Source organism: Pleuronectes platessa, chromosome 3 (genome assembly GCF_947347685.1).
Source record: "Pleuronectes platessa chromosome 3, fPlePla1.1, whole genome shotgun sequence".
NCBI classification, from domain to species: domain Eukaryota; kingdom Metazoa; phylum Chordata; class Actinopteri; order Pleuronectiformes; family Pleuronectidae; genus Pleuronectes; species Pleuronectes platessa.
In genome coordinates, this window is record NC_070628.1 from 23,442,308 (window position 1) to 23,456,149 (window position 13,842).

Below are 13,842 nucleotides of genomic sequence, written 5' to 3' on the forward strand. Positions count from 1 at the left end.
AAGTGTGAAAACAGTCACTCCACAGACTTTTTCACTCAGTCCATTCTAAGGAATATGTTTTGTTTCCTACTTCCTCCCCCATATGATGTCATTCGGGATTGCACTCGTCTCTCAGCCCAGTAACCCGGTACCATTCCAGCCGCCGAATCCACCACCCCCGCTCCTCACCACCACCCCTCCACACCAAACTCGACACCAAGCAGACTTGTTGCAGAGCTAGCAGCTTGTTAGCTACCACAGGCTAACCATAACAAACTGGTTACTCCGTACTGAAACTCCATTGTGAAACTTGGGACTGAAACTTGAGACGATACTCCTACAATGGCCGACTGTCCTGCTAAAACTCTAACAAACCTGACAATGGTGTAACTTACCGTTCAACAACATCCTGTTGTAACCGACTGTAAATATGTGGCTTGTTTTCTATAACTTCATACATACCTACGGGACTTTCAGGTGGGTTTACCAGAGAGATCGTTCAATGGGCCAGAATGAGACTGGTGATTGGCCAGGTCGCATGTCACTCAAAGTGCAGTAAGCCAATCAGAGGAGGGGCTCAAGAGACAGAAGAGAGCACATGGAAGTACACATTGCAGCAGTTTTTTCGACTATAAACCACCGATATATCATCTTAGGGGTACCAATACCTCAAATTAAATCCCAGAAAGGTGTAAAATATGGCTCTTTAAATTTGGAAACTTGGGGTTGCACTGTTGTAGGTCAAAGATCATCTAACTTTTCATCATGGTTTTTTTTCTCCTTCACAATATTTTCTGCAACCAAATATGTTTAATCAGGCAGGCACGTGCCCATGCGATTTACATGTTGTTAGTCAAGATGTGGATTCTTACTGATGCAGAGCTAAAATGCTTGTAATGACGGAGATGATACGTTATAAAAAACAAAACTTCTCATATTTTATCAATTTAGTATTCGTGTTTCTCACCAAAACACAGAACAAAGTCAAGAACAAGTGTAACAAATTTGCCTAATGCATTTATTTCCCTCTAAACATTTACAAATAATATGTAAATCAGGCATGTCTCAATCCATCTTTGCTTATTGCAAGGTGTTGCCTCTATGTCCATGTTTGTGTGTAACTGTAGATGTCTGGCCTCTCTCGTGGTTTTAATATTTTACTGTGTCAACATCATCAACTCTGACAGCAAGGACAGTAGAGAATTAAGTCGCCATAGACACCCCAACTATCTTTCTGACCTGAATTGTTTATTCTGACAATCCATTGAGCTGAAGAGGTAGTTGTACGTTACCTATTGATTCAGCTCGTGTCTGTTTGGTATGACTGTGTTAAGGAAACAGGGTGTTGTAGTCAAACAAAATCTGTGGTCAAGTCGACGTAGTTAAGATGGGCACTAATACGAGAGGCCAGAGGGGTCAAGTCAAGAGTCATGTTCTAACAACTCTCAGTGGAGTGATGGTTGACTTCTGGCCAGGAAACGGTGAAGCTGTGACATTTCATGACCTTTCCACTCCTCAAAGAAGTTAAGTGGTGTTTCGTGTCATTGTGTGTCTGGGCAGGAATTTCACAAAATCAAGGTTTTTTGGTTGCTAACGTCAATGTAGATGACATAATCAGACAAAGCCAGACATACTCCACCCACATTTACGTTTCCACTAAGGCGTTCCACAGAACCGCCTGCTCAGTATAAAACGGTTTCCCCAAAGTCCCCTGTTTCCTGTTGCAGTTGAGAGGAATGTTTCTGTTCAAAGGCATTTTTCATTTTTCACCGTGACGTATCCACACCGAGTTTTTTCTGTCTTTCCACTGAGAGCGGCTTTGAACCATAATACCACCAGCAATGCCTAAACACATGCACAAACATAAGGTACAGCTATTTATACAAATATGCACATGTGATTCAGGAAGCAGTCAGATGAAGATGACATGTTTTATAATCATTGCAAAGGTTCAAAGGTATTTTCTAGGAAATGCAAGTGAATTCTGTGTGGAAGATTGGGCATGAAATCTAACATGAACTTGTTTTGTTTTCTTCCCCTCTTTGCTTGTTGACATGTTCATTGCAACATCCTCATTAAAGTGTTCTTTAAATAATCACCACTCCCCTCTCTCTCTCTCTCTCTCTCTCTCCCTTCCTGCAGAATAGTTCGCGATTATCTGAGTGGAGTTCCATTTTCCTTATTCCATGAGTCCATGTACTTCTCTCGCTTCCTGCAGTGGAAGTGGTTGGAGAGGTGGGTAGTTGGTGCCAACATACAAAATAACACTTATGATCTTGTTCAAATTAGTATGTGTATTCTATGTTTGTGTTTACTAAGGGCAACACTTAATCTCATTTCACCCAATCAGACCTGGGGTACAGAGCAGAATTGCATTCTAAAACCCAAGCATTGTTAGAAAACACCCACTTCAACAATGTTTCCTTAAACATAGTGAAAAAGGGTTAAAAAGAATCAAGCTAGCAAACCCGCCGAGTTTAATTGGTTAGAATTAAATATATTTAAAAGTAATCTGTATATATGCTAGACTTACTGTATGTTAAATAAATTGCATATTAATAACATGATTTAAAAAAACAATAGGCATTATATCTATACAGTATATACTTATGCCCAACTCACAAAGGTGGTGACGCCAATCAGTGTTTCTGTGTGACTTGTAAATAATTGATGATGGTTTGCATAATGGCTGGGTGGAAAAATCAGTCATCAGGGCAGATAAATAATATATTAGAGCATTACTCTGTCTGCAACAGCACAAGGCCTGAAAGAATGAGATCACTTATCAGATTTCTTTGTGTCCCCCTATTTTCTCTCTCTCTATCTTTCTTTATCTACAGGCAACCAGTAACCAAAAATACCTTCAGACATTACAGAGTACTAGGAAAAGGTGGATTTGGTGAGGTGAGTGTCTCAAAGATCAGGAATACATGTTGTAATGCTGTTGCTGTTACAGTTTACCCTGGTGTTGTGCTTGTCAGAGTTTTTCTGATGGATACTGAACCAACATTATGTTCCTCTTACACTAAGTTTGAAAATGAGATGTCGATGTTAATGATTTCAATTTCTACGAGTAACCTTTAACACTTTTAAATGCAGCGCTGTTTATGTCTCCGCTGCAGTAATCGGTGGTGTGACATATTAACTTCCATTAGTTACACTTTTAGAGGGTGTTCTGCATGTGTGATAATGATTCCCTGTTGCTTGTTTTTCCAGGTTTGTGCCTGCCAAGTACGTGCCACCGGTAAGATGTACGCCTGTAAAAAGCTGGAAAAGAAACGTGTGAAGAAAAGAAAAGGTGAAGCAATGGCACTAAACGAAAAACGCATTTTAGAAAAAGTTAACAGTAGTTTTGTAGTAAGTACTACCTTTTTCTTATTCAACCTTCTCATCCGAAATGTACCTGTTTTCTGTGTCTTTGTGTGAGTGTTTGTGTGTGCACCCTGTCGCTGTCTGTGAGAGTGTTGTTTGTTATAACTCCAGGATCCTGCAAATGAAAATGAATGGCGTGTTTGCAAAGGCTGTTGATCTGCTTCAAAGATAGTTGCTGCGACCTCTCAACTGTTTGTTTAATGACGTCCACGGCAGGTGGGAAGCCCGTGAACGACGGTGACTTAAAGTTCCACGTGGGGAGAGACGTGACAAAACCCCAAAAGGAAGGACATAATTATGTTAATTACCAGTTGCAGGTGCAGCAAGGCTTTTTTCGCAATATCTGACTAGTTCTTCCAACCAGCATAGAACCCAAATGTTACGTTATATATCCGTAGCAAACCTGCCATTTTGCACACACGCCATGTTTGATTTTGTTTGGAGTTTTCTGTAAATCCTGATTCATATGTCGATTTGTTCTTAAATTGATTGAAACCTGTTTACGGCCTTACTTTTCCCCCGATGGTGATAAAAAGTGAAACTTAAGCTGCTTTCAGACATGCTCCAAACTCGGGATAATCTCCTCAAATTATCCAGAAGGGCTGTTAGTGAGAACGCAAATGTTTAAGTGAGCGGCTCTGGACTCTCTTGCCAGTCCCCTAGTAAAAACTCTGGAGAATGTCCGTATGATCCCATGTGAGAACACAACAGGAGATCCTCAGGAGAATGTACGATGAGTGAGTGGGTATGTTGATGATATTTCTAACACCTGGCACCATATACACGTCGAAGACATCCAACTGAGATTTTGATAGAGTTTTTGGTGATGTGGGCCGACACTGGTGTCCATGAGCTGTAAACAATGATATGTGATCTCTGCGGCGGAATTCATACATTATCTCCTGCCGTGCCTGCTGCATCACCCCCCACCTCAACGCTCGAGAATCTCCTGTTGGGTAAATCATGTGTGAAAGGCAAACTCTGGACAAATTGCAATCCCAATTGTGTGGATACTCCCTTTGGTTCATGTCTGAAAACAGCTTTACTGGTTGACAACACACACACACACACACACACACACACACACACACACACACACACACACACACACACACACACACTTAATTTGGTCACATATTTTCTATTTGTCTGATTTTAACTTTTTACTAGATCCTGAATTCACTAATGGCTGGATTCCTCAAAAAACTACTTACTGGTACAGAGTCACCTTAAAACTGAAAAACGCCCATAGTAAAGATTCTTTAAAATACGAAGATCAGATACCCGTTACTAATTGATTGTAGTTTATTTGAAGCCAGAAAAAAACAGGCCTGCAATCGGATGAAAACTGCATGTCACAGAAGTAACCTGGGCATGGTATATAAGGAGCTGTTTCCATGAACAAATTACAAAAGAATTTCATAATAGAATTGCTACTATCCTCATTTGGGAAACACTGTTAAAACTGGTTTCCCTGGTCATCCAACCACATTAAATAACTGGGACAAATGTCATTAGCATAGTTGACCACAGAATGCAGAGGAAGGTAAAATTGTTCAAAGCTTTTCCAAGCAGAGCAGCTAAATGTAGAAGAAGTAAGTACAGTGTGTACACATGATGTGCACCAATCCAAAGAAAGAAAACCATTACCCTGCCACTGTACCCCAATGCCTCGAGCTCTTAATGGTGGCATTGCTCTTGGCTGATTTTCCTATGGAAGATTTCTATAAATTGAGCCATAATCAGGAGTAAGCAGTGGTTTTTGGCCACTGCTGTAATGCCAAGCTTGAACGCTTTTTAGGGAGTCACCTAGCTTTTAATTTCTTCCATGCTGCACCAAAGCCCTCCACTGAAGGGCTGGAGTGTACAGCTAATAGTCCGTTAACCTGTAAAATGAAACTGTAGGAACAGATTATAGGAATAGTTCATGACCCTGAAGGTTTAATTTGTCAACTATAACATGTAAAGCATTGTTAATTTGTATTCTATCAAAGAAAAATTCTGCTACAAATGAGAAGCAAGAGCTGCTATTTGTGAGTGTTTCGTCTCCTGAGACAAAAACACAACAATTGATGAAGTTTTAGGGAATCAGAGTAGAAGTGTAACCTTTTACAGTTTTAATTTCCATGTCATGAATCATTGAAACTACTATTACCTCTTACTGTGTTTGACGGTATACATGTTCCTCTTGTATCTATATTCCTTCGTCCTCTTCTTGTCACTTGTTGTATATAAAATGCAAATGCTTGAAGTTAAATCTTCCTTTAAAGGAACATGTTAACACCAGGACTCAGACACATTTGGAAAAGTAGTGCTGTGTGCTTCTCTTTCCATTTTGTCCAACTATACGCACAAGAAACGTCTCAGGTGTTCAGGCAGGAAAAGAAAACTTAGCTTTGGCTCAACGTCCTGGTTTCCCCCAGAAAAATGATTGTTCCAAAGACAAGAAAATTGCAGCAAGTGCTCATTTAACATTTTTGGAACATGTCGAGGAGAAAGTACAGGGATCATTTTTGGTCTGTGGGTGTGAGTGTGTATACTTTTAATATTTGTACATGCTGTAGAACATGGTGCAACTACAGAACTGTGCTATTGATCTCTAGTACAGTAACCTAGACTGTAAACCTAGACCCCCCCCCCCCCCCCCCCGCCCCAGTCTCTCTGTCTCTCTCTGTGTTCTCTATGAGAACACACGGTTGTGTTGGGGTTCTACTACGTGTTGGATTAGTCTGTTTCAAATGCCGCATGAGCTATGCTGCATGTCCTTGTTTTGAGTGAGTCATGGCAGAGACATGTATGGGCATGCACACGCACACACACGGAACCATTTGCCAATCCCAGGTGACAAGATCTGCTAGTCTGAGGTTCTGTAACGTGTGTGTGTGTGTGTGTGTGTGTGTGTGTGTGTGTGTGTGTGTGTGTGTGTGTGTGTGTGTGTGTGTGTGTGTGTGTGTGTGTGTGTGTGTGTGTGTGTGTGTGTGTGTGTGTGTGTGTGTGTGTGTGTGTGTGTGTGTGTGTGTGTTCTCTGTGCTGCAGGCAGAACTGATGACTCTTCATGTGCCTCTCTACCTACGAGAGCAGCTCTGTTGCCTAGCAACACTGACCAAACAGCAGTAGCAAGGAGAAGAGTCAAGTGCTCTCTCAAACCCCTCATTTCTCTCTCACGCTATTCTTCTTTACCTATTTTTTTATCAGTGCATACGATTAGTCAATACATACTGTTTGGTTTAAGATCCAATAACCCATCCACATATTTTGCATGTGGGAGCGTGTATGTGTATTTTGCAGTTACCAGTTTGGTCAAATCTATTTAACAATTTATACGCTTCTTATATTGAAAAATACATCATTTTTCCATATAAAGATTATTAGGGTAACTGATCACATAGTAACACAAGAAAATCAAATTTTATCAGTGAACAATTGAACACGAGAAATGTCCATAACTGTCGTGTTCATTACTTGAGAAAACTCTGGGGGGGGCCACACATGTTGTGATGTTATGATTCACCTCCTTTGAGAATAAAGCCATTTCCAGTGAGCTAATGGGTGGTCTCTTATTGCAGGAGAGGCAGTAGACGACATTTTGATTGTACAGTTAAACAGCTTTTTTCATTATTGCAAGGCTTTTTGGAATTATAGATTTTATTGTGTGTGTGTGTGTGTGTGTGTGTGTGTGTGTGTGTGTGTGTGTGTGTGTGTGTGTGTGTGTGTGTGTGTGTGTGTGTGTGTGTGTGTGTGTGTGTGTGTGTGTGTGTGTGTGTGTGTGTGTGTGTGTGTGTGTGTGTGTGTGTGTGTGTGTGTGTGTGTGGTCCAAATCTGACGACATACTCTTTAGCAGATGGGATTCCTCCCAGTGGCAGCAACATCCTGCTTGTACATAGCGGCACATTCACAATACCCTGCATGTCATTGACCAACAGCAGGGAGGAGGGGAGGGAAGTGGACGCTGGTGGGAATGAAGGGAGAAAAGAGAGATAGATGGTTGGATTAGAGGGACAGGACATGAGCGATGGAGTAATGAATGGAGAGGAAGCTTCTGGTTTTCCATATCTGTGATGTATCGCTGTCCATTTTTCTTTGTATACATTCTTGAGACTGTGATGTGGGATAATGGACCAATAATTTGGGCTATTACCAAACCAGTTGAAAAATATCGTGCTCCTCTAGCCACTGTGTCTCTTACCACTGCTCTTCCCTCTTCCTCCTCCTTCTCCCCGCTCTCTCTCTTCTTGTCCTCTTCTACACCGACTTCTTCCCTGACTCAACCCTCACCTCCCTTGTTATCGCTTCCCCCAAATTTGCCTCCCTGTCCAGGTTAGTCTAGCATATGCCTATGAGACCAAGGATGCGCTGTGCCTGGTGCTGACCATAATGAATGGTGGTGACTTAAAGTTTCACATCTACAACATGGGCAACTCTGGCTTTGACGAGCAGAGGGCCATCTTCTACGCTGCTGAGATCTGCTGTGGCCTTGAGGACCTTCACCGTGAGAGGATAGTCTACAGGTAAAGGTCACACAGGGGTTAGAAACACTTTGTGCCAGGTGAATATGCGTTGTCAAGTCAAAAACATATATAATTTTATGATTGTTCCATGATCATATCTTTGTTTTGAACATTTAAAGGTCCTGTGGGCCATCTGTCTCTCTCACGTCAATATGGAGGCTTTAGGAAAAATGCTTGGGGTATTTTAAGGTTCTTTTTCTCTGGGGACATTGTGAGGTTTACAGGCCCAGAGGCACTTCATGAAGTTGCTGGCTAAATGTCCTGGAATTTAAAGGAGCTCTCTTCAACTTTTTCACATGAAGTTCAGGTTACTTACTCACAGCGGTACTGTTTACATGTGAATGTTTCCAAGCCCTATCTTTTTTCCATACTTAACTCCCTCTGTAGTTGGGTTGCATAGTGCATTCTGGTGTACTATTTAACCATAAATAGTCTGCATTTAACATGCTTTTTGTTTCATACTAACTTTTCAGACTTACTCAGAAGCGTGCATACTGTTCTAGTGTAGGAAATGGCTTGTTGGTAGCGAATTTCCAAAGGAATTTTCAGACACTGGATGAGGTTAAGGCTATTATAAATACCAAGATCATGTCAATCGAGATTAAAAAGGCCCACTTAAACTTAAAATTAATTATCCAAAGATTTATGAGAGAGTAAACATGGACAGATTAATTTCTAATTACCTCAAGATGACAATGAAGATATTATATTATATATTATATAATATATATAATTATATAATATTGCACTAAGCATGGTCTGCGTTGACTTTAAATAGTGTAACCGCGCCACATTCTGCTCGCCGCTACCCTGCCTCACTGTGACTTAAGCAACATGTAACGTTTTAAGCACAGACAGTAAGGATGAAATGAAAAGATTTAATCCCAATGCATCATGGAGGATGTGAGATCTGAGATATTGAAGCCATGAGATCACTACTGGATGAGCAGTAGGGAATAAGTGGGATATCCCTTATATCAAGAGACCAAAATTGGTTTAACAATGCAAGAGGTTTAAAAAACATGCAATAAATGTCTGTCGGCACTCTGACCCAGCCATGGTGTAAATAGGAGAGATATTTTAAAGAAGAAGAATAATATAAAGTCTTGGATGATGACCTGTGACTGGATTCATGTTTTTCTGATTTCACTGAGGTGTGTCAAACTCGATGGAACCTCAAAGTAATGTCAACATAAACCCTGATGTTCCTAGAACACACATGCTCCCTCATACACACGCCCCACATATTCACATAAACACAGACGGTGTTCTTTGATGTCCACGTGTGTTATAAGAAACCTCACTGTTAGTACTATGGTTAAGGTTGGCATTCGTGAAGTGACCCAGTTTTCATATATATTATAATAATACAATAAATGGCAAACGTCTGGTATCTTACTTTTGTTAAACATTACCTGCGATAATTAAAAAGGATCCAGATAAAACAAATCACAATTAAATGTTTATTAAATGACAAGAAAAACAAATTTGTGAGTTTGAGAGGGGTTTAATACAAAACAATGACCAACAAGCTTAAATCCTCAGGAATTTGTTGCCACACTATTGAAAGCAGAACTGTGGCTCAGTACCACACATTAAACATTTGGTCACAGATAAAGCAAATAAGGATAAATGTTATCTAATCTATTTAATAATCTAATCTAATGAGAGACTGTAAAAGAACAGAAAGCACACAGGCAGTAAATGACAACGAAAGGTCAACAAAAAGATAAGCTAATGTCGAGTACAACTATTTATCCAGGGTTTTGTGTATCTCTCACTAATGTGCCCTTCTTTTCTGGCAGGGATTTGAAACCTGAAAATATCCTTCTGGATGATCGCGGTAAGTTCCAATTCTTTTTTCCCCCTCTTGTTTAGTTAAGACCAGAGTGAGCCAATATGTGGGCAAACTTCTTGGCTTGGGAATATTATTTGTTTTCCACTGTTTATTTAATGAAACTCATAACACTTAGCTCACAATGTTCAACACAGTTTGTAAGGAGCCCAATTTGTAATGTGCTCGCACCACTGCTGAGTGTCTGCCCATCGTTCTCAGGCCGAATATTCCTCTCCTCAAGTTTCTCACATCACACTCTCTCCTCTGACTCATACTCTTACTGTATTATCTCTTCTCTGGGACATGGTCTTATCTTGAAATAGAGGAATCTCCTCTGTGTCGCTCTGAAACATTTACTCTTTTTATTCTCTGTCTTAACCACTTATATATATGTATATATACATTTTTGCATAACATGATTGTTGTCAGGGCACTTCTGCTTCGACCTTTGTTACTTATTAGTGGTTTCTCAGCACAGTGGAAGTCCCAGAAATCTAAATATATTTCTCTGTACATCACTTAACGAAGTGTAGGTGATTATTGAAATATGCACACCACCACCACCGCTGGGTAGTGAATCTGTGGCTCTTGTTTAGGACACATTCGGATTTCAGACCTTGGCCTTGCTGTTCAGATCCCTGAAGCAGAGACGATACGAGGGAGAGTGGGGACTGTTGGATACATGGGTAAGAATAAAATAACAAACTTTATAAAAGTTGAAAGCGAGCATTAGCACACATGGTCACTTTATTAAATCAGGTTTTGCTCAAATATCTCTCTGATACCCTCTTCTACCCAATTTCATCCTTTTTACCTCAATACAACTAATCCTTTGCCAACCGTGCTTTCACGTGCTCCTCTGAAGGTCCCGTTTCCCGAGTTGGGAAGTCATTGTTCTGAAGTCGGTGTGATCATGTGCTTTGAAGTTGGAATTTGGGAAAAAAACATGGACGCTCTGTGTTGTATTTATGTGTTTGGAAACACTATGCACATTAATAGTAAAAATGTTTGCCCTGGCTTAAAGAGTGAGAGATTGACATGCAGTTTGCAAGTGACAAAGGGGAAGCATTCAACAAGATCAATTGAGGAGCTGTTATTTAGAGTTTAGTGCAAAATTATGTTAATTGGTTTATAAGTGATGACGTCAGCAATTCTGCAACTCCAGTACTAAAAAGTTGATCCAGGGTTTTTGAAATTTGCCAGTTGAGAACTTCTTTTTCCAATTATTCTGACACCACATGAGCAATACAACTCTTAGATCTTTTATTTCTTCCCCCTCATTTCTCCCTCAGCTCCTGAGGTGATCCAGAACGAGAGCTACAACTTCAGCCCGGACTGGTGGGGGCTGGGCTGCCTGATCTTTGAGATGATCCAGGGCCAGTCGCCCTTCCGCAAGCGCAAGGAGCGCGTCAAGCGGGAGGAGGTGGACAGGCGAGTGCGTGAGGACCCGGAGGAGTACTCTGACAAGTTCTCAGAGGAGGCGAAGGACATCTGTAGACAGGTGAGCTTGAGAGGATGGAAGTGCTGGATGAATGTGGGATTAGGTGATGAATGGGAAAAGAGGACAATGGAAGGAAAGGACATTATAACTTTCAGAAAACAATACTGAAAAGCATTTTCTTTTGTGTCATATCTGAAGTTTTTTATTAGTTCAGATGTTTTCTAAATGTCTTCTTCATCACATATAGCCTTCAAGCCAATAGCCACCAGTCCATTTTTGCTACACCGACTTTTACTATTCCTTTGGCTTATTGTTTCAATTCTTATAGGAACAAGCCTACTCAGAAAGGTACTATTCCCAAATAAATGTAATTTAAACCATTTATACAGTGTTTTTGGCCACTTGAGGGCAGTGGAACAAACTATTAACTCAACAGACATATAGAGCTAAAACTCCCATTCAATTTCGGAATAGAGATTTTCATTATTAGCATAATTTTGTCCTTTTAAGGAAAACATGTTTGTGTTTTATTACATTGTGTTGTATTCACATGCTGCGTCCAACGGGGTAAAAATCTGATTATATACTGGAGTGTAGTTTTAGTGAGGGCCAACTTGTAGGTTTGCAATGGATTTTGGGATTCCTAATTCCTCCAAACTGAAAAAGATTATAAATATGATCTTTTAATAGATCACATTGCTGGGCTGCCCTTATACAAAACCACAAGAACATTACACACACACATAACATTTCAAATTTAAGTTAAAATATTGATTAGTACAAATTAAAGGAAAGCAAAGGTTTATTACAACTCCATCTCTCTTTCACCTTCTCTGTCCTATACAATGTCACTAACTCTGTGATCCAAGAGGGAGCCACTGAGTTTATTTGTGTGACGCGCTGGAACATTCTGACCCGAGGTTCAAGCAGATTCAAAGGTTCCCCTGGGTAGAAGAGCCGTGGTGGAGGGAGCGGGGAGAAGAGAGGTTTCTGCAAGAATGGGAGTTAGATAATAAAGAAAGCCAGAGAGCGGTGGCTCTTACCGCAGCCCAGAATAAAGTGATCTAAGTCGTCAGGATTGGAAAGTTAGAGTGAGAGTCTGCTTTGAACCCTGGTGTAAATTAAGCAGAGATTGCACAAGGACAACAGCAAACAAAGTGGAAAATAAGAGATGTGCTGAAGAAAGTGAGAGGGTATGTGTCAGTGAAAGCCCTCAGCTTTAAGATGCCGAAAGGGCCAGTGAGAGTCCACTGATCCACTTTATAAGCCTGCTGTCCTGTAGGTGGTATGCTGGTAATAATATCGAGAAGCTCTTATAGAGACAAACTCCAACTCCATCCATCATAGTGTTGCATTATATATGGGTTTGTATTGGTCTTCATTAGATTATGTAGGATCAGGCACATTATGGACATCATGTGTGTTTAGTATTTGATGTACTGGAGAAATTGGTCATAAAACTCTCATGAGTTGTCCAACATCACCTCCATGGGTGTGTGATTTGTCGTCGGAGAAAAGGGCTTTAATAGTTTTATGGTATTCTACATGAGAAATTAGTATCACGTTTAGCTATAATATATCTGCCAGAGACATTTGGGCACACGCGCATCTTTAGAGAATTAAATGTATTCACTCTTCCTCATCCTTCTCCTGTGAATCAGCTCCTGGTCAAGGACCCCAAGGAGCGCTTAGGTTGCCTGGGTCACGGGGCCATAGAGGTCAAGCAGAACCCGATCTTCAGAAACATCAACTTCAAACGCCTGGAGGCGGGCATTCTGGACCCTCCCTTCAGCCCAGATGTAAGAACTACTCTCACAAACTCACAAGCTCCCAGCATGCACTCCACTGTACATACTGGCTCAATTCACAGCTTGTAGCCTGAAACCTTGTTGAGCTGCGAATCAGCATACAGGAAATACCATTGTTACAAGTAAACAAGCACTTCCAGTATAAGACCAGTGATCAGGGAAGCCAGAGAGGCTGATGTGGTGTGGTCGTACGATTTCAGTGTTGTTGTATGAAATCCCAAAGTGGCGGATGGAACCAATTATTGCAGACATCACAAATGGATGTAGTTCAACAAAAATAACCGCTAGCTTTCGTGCTGCACTCACAGACTTGTGACTACATAACAAAGCTTTTCATAGAAAGAGTCATCACAGTTTCAGTGTCATAAATAGACTCTATGAGGGAGAGTAAATGACCCGACAGCTTAAATCGATAGCTGAAAGTAGATAGTGTTATCTGCAATTCTATTTTGGGTAATTCCGGTCAGTAGGACCACACTGAATTCATTAGAAACACAGAGTCCTCAGTTGTGTTAAGATTTACATGTTGGTCAAATATCCTTTTTTCCCCCTTTCGTTCAAAATACACGCGCATTTAACTATTTTCATGAATCTGTCTCTCTCCCTCTTTCTAATTCAATCACGTCTCATTCTCTCTTTCAGCCTCGGGCCGTGTACTGTAAAGACGTCCTGGACATTGAGCAGTTTTCCACTGTCAAAGGCGTGAACCTTGACCCCACAGATGACGACTTCTACCACAAGTTTGTCACAGGAAGTGTCTCCATCCCTTGGCAGAATGAGGTACTGCACACCCAGGCCTCTCCGATGATGTCATTGTTCAGTCTCACAGCAGACATAACACAGAACAACACGGGTGGTGTCATAGTGATACATATATCAATGTAGGAGGATAAATTG

General features: G+C 40.8%; 1 protein-coding gene across 2 annotated transcripts in view; it reads left to right on the forward strand.

Annotated features, from left to right (window-relative positions):
- Nucleotides 1–13,842, forward strand: part of grk4 (G protein-coupled receptor kinase 4) — a 43,657-nt gene that overhangs the window by 24,748 nt on the left and 5,067 nt on the right. For both annotated transcript variants that reach the window (XM_053417847.1, XM_053417846.1), the window contains exons 6-14: nucleotides 2,122–2,214; nucleotides 2,820–2,883; nucleotides 3,196–3,336; nucleotides 7,669–7,859; nucleotides 9,665–9,702; nucleotides 10,293–10,382; nucleotides 10,989–11,197; nucleotides 12,799–12,936; nucleotides 13,588–13,725. In XM_053417847.1, the coding sequence (XP_053273822.1) occupies nucleotides 2,122–2,214; nucleotides 2,820–2,883; nucleotides 3,196–3,336; nucleotides 7,669–7,859; nucleotides 9,665–9,702; nucleotides 10,293–10,382; nucleotides 10,989–11,197; nucleotides 12,799–12,936; nucleotides 13,588–13,725 (1,102 nt within the window). The remainder of the gene's footprint in view (nucleotides 1–2,121; nucleotides 2,215–2,819; nucleotides 2,884–3,195; nucleotides 3,337–7,668; nucleotides 7,860–9,664; nucleotides 9,703–10,292; nucleotides 10,383–10,988; nucleotides 11,198–12,798; nucleotides 12,937–13,587; nucleotides 13,726–13,842) is intronic.